The sequence below is a fragment of the Brassica napus genome, chromosome C6 (assembly GCF_020379485.1).
Source record: "Brassica napus cultivar Da-Ae chromosome C6, Da-Ae, whole genome shotgun sequence".
Classification (NCBI taxonomy): Eukaryota; Viridiplantae; Streptophyta; class Magnoliopsida; order Brassicales; family Brassicaceae; genus Brassica; species Brassica napus.
Window position 1 is genome coordinate 2,584,445 of NC_063449.1, and position 8,405 is coordinate 2,592,849.

The window sequence follows — 8,405 nt, forward strand, 5'->3', positions numbered from 1 at the left end:
AGTGTTATATGTGCAGATATGTGCAAAAAGATCAAAGAGGAAATGATCGACGCAGCCTCTTACTCAATAGTACTGCATGAAACAGATCAGTTGAGAGGAGTGTGCAGATAAATGGAGCAGCCGCTCCAGAGCTAGTAAATTATTAGAGCAAGTGGTGGAGAAACAGAATGGTTGCAAAATCAGAACCACCAGTGGCACTCATAACCATCATATGTTACCTCCTTCTTCGTCACATCACCATATCTATTACATCTCAAAAAAAGAGAATAAGGTGATGGAGAAGGGGAAGAAAGAAAAGAAACATGGAGCCACTAGGAAGGTCGATCAAAAGAGTGTTTACCAAGTTACAAGACTGGAGAGCAGGCGGATGATCGGAGCAGTCGCTCCAATGGAAGCAAAAACGAGTAGAGGTTGTGGACATCAGTGGATCTATCTTCTCTTGCTATTTTGCGCGAAATCCTGCATCCTCTACGAAAAAATTGGTAACCCCAAACACTCTTACCTCCACCGCTAAATGGCATGTTTAAATACCTAGCGTCATATACCCTGAATAGTGCATGTGATGAGAAGCTCACGCTACTCTTAATCTATGTAAGGAGCTTTGTCTGGAAAGTTTAGCTTTTGTAGGTTTGAGATATAGAGTATGAAGCCGATCTTGAACATCAGTCAGTGGAGTTTTGGTAAGGGTGTGCTGTTCTAGTTTTACTGCTTATATGGTTCAAAGATTCGTGGTTAAAGTAGGTCACCGAGAATAGAAGAGTTCCCACACTTTTAAACATTTCTCCATGTTCTTGATACTTGACATTGTTTGAGGATAAACAAAGATTTAAGTCTGGGAAAATTGATATATGGTGTTTTTGGCACCTTCTAACAATGTTTTCTAAAGTGTTTATGAGTCTTTATCGAGTCATTCTAGTCTTTTTTCGAGTCATTACAGGTCTGGAGTTGGATTTGAGGGAAGATAGACCACTTAGAGCAAAAGGGGTAAAAAAGAATGAAAATTTGAGTTTCTATGTGTAGCAGTCCGACAGAGCAGTCTAATGGGTGATCCCAATCTGACGGAGCACTCGAGTGCCTGCTCCAGCGGTAGAGATTTTTTAGAAAACTTATGGAGGTTTTACCTAGAGATCCCCATTTTCCTCCTACAACCGCCAAAAACCTACAACATATCAATTATTATTCTTTTTCATAAACTACACTATTTTTGGGAGAAGAAACCAGACCCTAGAATTCTACATTGTGATTTGCTACTTTGTAAAGAGAGAATGACATCTCTCTCGATTTAGAGAAGAACCTCCTGAACCCTAATTTTTATTCAGTCGTATTTCATGTTGCCTTACATCTGTGTCTCTGCATTTTCTTGTTCCATGGCTGAGTAGTCAGCTTGATTAATCTAGGGTGTTAGGGTGTTAGATCTGTGAGCTAAACATAAATATGTTAATCATTCGATTGTCTTCATTCATAACTGTTCTTATTGCTTGCATTAATCTAATCGCTTAATGCCTAAACTTAGGTTTAATCTACTCATTAACCGTGTAGTAGTTAACTTGACATGATATGAATGAGCTTTGCATCCCTAACCAGCGAAAGTAGATGTTAGGGTGTTTTGTGAACGGATCGGACTTGATCTTAATGTTTGTCATCACATCTCAGTCCAAACTACAGTTTAGGTACTGAGATCGATTGACAAAAGGTGAAGCACCACGACAGTGGGCTGATCTATCTTAAGTGATCCGAGTTCTAGACTAGTGCTAAATTGAACTTGACTAATTGTTTGGTTCACACTTGTTTAACACCCAATCATACCACCCTAGGCTAGCTCTTTAATTATATGAAAATCCAAACCAATCGTGTTACTTGTGTTTTACATTACTTGAATCTTTAAAACCCTTCATTGATTTAGCTTAATATTGATCCCATAAAGATAAAGTGTAAACTTGTACTCTGGAATTGAATCTCAAATACTACATCTATACCGTTAACTTGAACAAAACACCATTTTAGTGTATCAAGGAATTTTCTAAAGAATGAAAGTAATCAAACAAAATCTGAGTTTTTCTATAGTTATAGCTTTTATTTTCTCATCGAAGAAATAAGAAGAGAGAGAAAAAATTATAGTTTTTCAGCATCCAAAGTCAAAACTGACCCCATAACAAGAAAGGAGAAGATACATGATATGTGTACTCAAAGTTGAAACAAAATTTGTTTGCATGAAGTCGAGATGTTTTGAGGATGATGGAGAGCAGATTGGGATACGAATGAATAATGATTAGGAGGTGTTATTGATTTATATATATTGATTGATTTAGAAATCCATGTAGTATTTATATATTCAAGTAAAATATATAGATTTTTAAATTTTTTCGGATTAGTATTTACAAATCCGGAGGTTTTCTTCGGATTTGAGTCTTTGTATTTTTAACAAAAAAAATCTAAACAAATCCATTCAAATCCATTATAAAATCAAATTTATTAGTAAATCCGTATGATTGAATAACACTTGATTTGATATAGAATTTATGAATCATTAAACCAATAAAACATGATTTTAATATAGATTTGAAAATCATAGAACCAATAACACTAGATTTAGTTCGGATTTTCAAATCCATTAAAATATAATCAATAAACCCTACTAAATTGATATATTTCTGGAATTCTTTTTTTTTGTAATCGTTTTTAAAAGCTTCTCCAAATAACACCAATAGAGGCGTGATTTCGTATGAACTAATTTTAACTACAAATGGATGCAAAGTATCCTAAAATCATGTTTACAAATATTTTGTTCAACATACTATTTAGCTTTGAATAACACTAGATTTGATAGAGCTTTTATAAATTGGTGATTGAATAAGAGGGAATTTGAAGTGGTTTTTAATTAATGACTTTACATAAATTTCATATTCAATAACACATGATTTGAAAAAGTTTTTAAGTAATCGTTAGTTGAATAATAGTGGATTTGAGTAAAAATACAGAATCTCCTAGAACTTCAAGTTTAATACACTCCCCTGATATATTAGGATATAATATCGCAATTAACTAGGAGTTCATTATTTTAAAAAAACTTATAGTTATTTTTTTCAAATTTAAGCTCGAGTGTCCCACAAGTCAATGTATGATTAGGTATACATCGATTTGTGTATAATTATAATCACTAAACTAATTTATACTATGTATACTTAGATTTGTTTGTTTATAATGATAAAAAAATCTATTTGTATACAAAAATCTAACCCCATAATTTCCCTGTATACATGTTCAAACAGTAAGAGTCGATGGATAAAGCAATGATTATCATATTAAGCTATGTACATCAATGGAAGATTGGAGTAACAAGTAATGGAGTAATTAGAGAGATTGGTGGTTGAAGGGAAAATAGTCTATTCCTCTGTGAACTAATTGTTCCCGGATTTTTCACACACGAATTTTTAAACCATGTCAAAAACTACATGAACAACGGAAAAGTGGTTTATTCCCCTATGAACTACTTTTCCTGGTTTTTCACGCACGAACTTTTAAACCATGCTAAAAAGCACATGAACAACTCTATTTTTTGAATAACATTACACAAACTATCGATTTTTAAACTAATTCCCCTAAAACAGTAAATTGTGTTATTTAAATGTTAACTAGGTTTGTGACAGGTGGAGAGACGATTTAATTTGGATTGATAAATACTATGTAGTTTTATTCTTTTTCTCTTTTTTTGTTAACTGTTCTTCTTTTTCAAAAATAGTTTTACTCTTCGTCATCAATTAGAGGTAAAATTTATTATTCCGCAAAAGAATAAAATCTTTTACATGATGCATAAAGAAAGAAAAGCAGCAACTACTAGCTTACAATCTCCATGTATTGTCACAAGGAACTATAAAATCGGCGCATTATCCCCAACTGATGATGAAGACTAAAACGATTTCTGAAAAAAGAGCAATTGACAAAAAAATAAAAAGAATAGAACGACATAGTATTTTTTTATCAACCCAAATTAAACCGGTTTTCCACATGTCATAAACCAAATTAACGTTTAAATTACACCATTACAGTTTTAGGGGAATTAGTTTAAAATAGATAGTTTGTGTATGTAATTCTAAAAATAGAGTTATTCATATGCTTTTTGGCATGATTTAAAAGTTCGAGTGTGAAAAAGCCAGAAAAAACTAGTTCACAGGGGAATAAGCCATTTTCGTGTTGTTCATGTGGTTTTTTGTATAGTTTAAAAGTTTGTGTGTGAAAAAGCCGGGAACAATTAGTTCCCAGGGGAATAGGACATTTTTCCGGTTGAATATGATAATGGTACACCGAACTTTCTGATGCTGTATAATGTAGACGTCGACTTTTAAGATTTTGTCATTTTTCCATTTAAAATAGATTTAGGAGAGTACGTTTATTAATCCGTAAAAGATAAAGAAAACTTAAAAATAGGTTTATTAAATCTTTCAATAGCATGGGAGTATAAATAACTTTGAAAACTAAGTGATATTTTTATTTTATACCCTTCTTTTAGCAGATTAGATTTGATTAGATTTGATTCATCAATAAAATGTCTTTCAAATAATCTACTACTAGGTAATAACCCGTGCCTTGAGCGGAATGTGATTATTAGTTTCGTTATTTTTTAATAAGGAAACATTAATCTGTTTAATCTGGATATCGGTTCGGTTTTAGGTTGTTTTTGGTTTTTAATCTCCTAAAATATAACTATCATTTTAAATCAACATTTATTTGGTTTGTTCAGTTAAACTGTTTGATTTTTTTTTCCTGTGATAATCAAAAATTACTATTATTTGTTTTCATGTTATGAATCTTAGATAGTCGTAATGTCGAACCAATGGTTTCATATTATAGTTTCTAAACGGATAATAGTTAAAAAAGAAAAAAAATTATTAAGACAAATCATTTTACTACAATTTGGTCGATAGTGAAAGAAGCATTAAAAAAAATAATATTTTAACTTCCAAAAAAATTAGATATTTCAGTTGTGGTAAATACTTAGTTATAAGGTGCTCACGTCAATGTGCACATGTATGTGTATGTAAAGGTATATAAAGATGGTTGATAAATATATAAAGATACTGTTAATTAATATTAAATGATAATTTTTTTTTAAAATAATACATGAAAAATAAAATTCTTAAAATGAAATTATTTAAAAACAAAAATATTGTAAAATTTATATAAACTATAATATATAACTTATATATATAGTTCTTTAAATATATGTGTATATATATATATATATGCATATAACAGATCAAATTGGATATATGTTTCTATAAATATTGATATTTGTGATTTGTTTTTTTTTTTTACTACGGATATTGCATTTTAGTATTTGATTTGCTTCGTAGAGTAACGGATATCCGGATTTTTTGGTTCGAATCAAAACGGATAATGAATCGAACCAAAATTTATGAATAATTTGTTCAGCTTTATTCGTAAACAGTAAAAATAACGTAAAGAAGAACCATGCATGTGAGTTTTATATTAAAAAAACGTAAAGTACATAGTGTGAACATATTTATGTAGAATTTGGCTGAGAAGTTTTCTACATGTGACATGTGTCCATTTTAGTGTGAAGACATATATTACAATATTTTTACATGTGACATGTGTACAGTTTAGTGTGAACGCATTTATTACAATGCTTCAACTTTAATATATAAGGGATCACACTCATTCATTCTCTTAGAACCGACTGAACTCATGTAAAACACAAATGCACTTTATCTATATCATCAAAGCACAAGTAGGACATACATGGATACTTAAGCAAACTTTCTAGCCACGAGATTGTGACTCATTTATGAAACATAAATTACTTGTCGTTGGCTAAAGTGTTAATGTTAACAAATCAGCTTTTATAAGCTTTTCTAGTGTATTATTCCATTTTAATTTCAGCATAATTCTGCTACAAATTTGAGTTTTATTCTAATTTTTTTTTTCGAAAGAAATAATGAGTAAAAATAGAAAATAAATTCAAAATAAATAATGAGTAAATTTCATGGCGTTTATAGATATGGTTTGCTCCATGTTGATAGGAGTCATTTGTTACAGAGGGTACATCAATAAAATCTCACTAGTCTATATACTAATCACATACTAAATCTCAATCGATAGAAACTACAGCCAAAATGGAGATACTAAACGCTAGTGAACAGAAAACAGTCAACATACTAATCACTTATTAAACGTTTAGTGAACACTGAACAGAAACTAAATTGAAGTTGGTGGGTGTCTCGATCTTCAAAACTCAAGACTTTGTCCAGAGTTCTCTTAAACTGTGGGGCCATCCTCAAGTTCAGAGGCTTCTTATCTGAAACATCTGTCCTTAATTTCTTCTTGGAACATGTTCGTCTGATTCTCAATTTGAACAACCTCAACAGAAACGAGTTTCTCTTCCTATCCTCAGTTTTCTTCTCCTCTTCTTCAAGTTCTGGACGAGTCAAAAAGGGATGAAACATCAAATCATATGCGCTTCCTCTCTCCTCAGGTTTCCTTGACAAGCAAGTTTCGATAAAGTCCTTTGCATCGGAAGGCAAACTCGCTGGGATCTCTGGAGCTTCACCACAACGGAGACGAGAAGCGATATCACTGAGTTTAACGCCTTCCCATGGAACCACGCCCGTGTACATCTCTAGAACCAAACATCCCACCGACCATGAGTCTAGGGTTTTGTTGGCGACGCCGTCACGGACAGACTCCGGCGGCATGTAAATCGGAGTACCCGCCCACGGAGAATCCTTCGCCCAGTAATGAGGAACTTGTCCGACTTCCAGAGAGTTTCCAAAATCAGAAAGCTTAACCTCGTACTGTGATGAATCTTCTGTCGGAGAAGGAAACACAAGAATATTGTCGGACTTTATGTCGCAGTGGACATAACCGTGTCCGTGAATGGAGACCAAACCTTCAAGAATCATGCGCGTGAAATCTTTGATCAATGGTTCGGGCAACTTTCTGTCGGGGTAATTGTTCAAGAAAGCGTTTAAACTACCTTCAGAAGCGTACTCGAGAAGCAATTTGTGGACTCTGTTTCCGTAGCTGCTGACACCTTCTTGCAGAAAATCTCCGAAGCATGTAATGATCCTCGGATACCCTCTGAGTTCTCGCAAAATCTGAAGCTCTCTGTTGAGGTTGTCGGAGTCTTCGTCGTAGGAGTTCTTTACGGCCGCGAGAAACGAAGAGCCGTCGTGGTTAGTGTAACGGACGAGATGAACATAGCCACAAGATCCTTCCCCAAGAAATTTGATGAACTCTTCGTTTGATTGCATTGTTTACTTTTAGGGTTTCTATATTGAATTGCTTGGAAAAAAAAGAAAGTTACTACAGTGGAGAACAGCAGAAATAAAATTGATGGGAGATGGTAAAAAGGAAATTGTAGCGAACGATATGAGATTATCAGATTTTATAGAGTTAGGTTGATGCGTCAGAAAGGAAATTTGAGAGACTCAAAAAGGAAATAGCCAGGTTAAAAAAAAAAGGAAATTTGAAGTTCCGAGCGAAGAATCAAAAAAGGAAATCAACTTCTTTGAAAAAATATTTTGATATTGGTAACGTTAAAATTCGAGCATCAGATAGATATTGGCTAATAAGTTAATTAAGATAATAACCAAAGCTAAAATTTAATATATAAAATAACAAAAACCTTACTTTTACTACATAATACTATTTTACTCTGTTAAATTATTCTATGCAGATATATAAGTTATTTATTTAGCTTTACTAAAAACATTTTACTCTTTTCTTATCATCTTGAATTTTATCTTTACAAAGGAAAGGCCTAAAGAAAAATCCTAGAGAAGAATAAAAAAGTAAATCACCATTATTGAAAAAAATATTTGATCTTGGTAATGTAAAAAATTGAGCATCAGATATTGGTTAATAAGTTAGCTAGGATAATTACCAAAGCTAAAAACTGATATATAAAATAATAAAAAACTATATTCTCAAAATATAATATCATTTTAGTCTGTTAAAATATTATTTTATTCTATACAGATATATTAGTTATATATTCAGTTTTATTGAAAACATTTTACTCTTTTTTGTTTTGAAATTTATATTAAAACAGTTCATTTATAAAGGAAAAGCTTAAAGGAATGTCCCGAGAAAAGAATAGAAAATAATTTAATTTTATTGAAAAACACTAGGCAAAATCTTCGGTACGCTGCAGATATTTTTAACACATATTAGTTTACTAGGTGGACAACCTGCCCGCATGTGCAAACATTAATATAATTCATATATTGTATCTATAGCTATTATTAAATGTATAAGTAGATGGTAATTCTTTCACACTAATTCTGTCTTTTTTTGTATCTCTCTCTATCTCATTCATTTAGGTTCAGTCTCTCAGTCTTTGAGTCTCTCTCTCACTCTCTCTTACTAATTAAACATAATAGATC

General features: G+C 32.1%; 1 protein-coding gene across 1 annotated transcript; it reads right to left on the reverse strand.

Annotated features, from left to right (window-relative positions):
* Positions 1-6,003: 6,003 nt before the first annotated feature.
* Positions 6,004-7,692, reverse strand: LOC106394274 (mitogen-activated protein kinase kinase kinase 20). Its single transcript, XM_013834857.3, has one exon. The coding sequence runs from the start codon at positions 7,269-7,271 to the stop codon at positions 6,177-6,179; it is 1,095 nt and encodes a 364-aa protein (XP_013690311.1). The 5' UTR covers positions 7,272-7,692; the 3' UTR covers positions 6,004-6,176.
* Between the last annotated feature and the right edge of the window lie 713 nt (positions 7,693-8,405).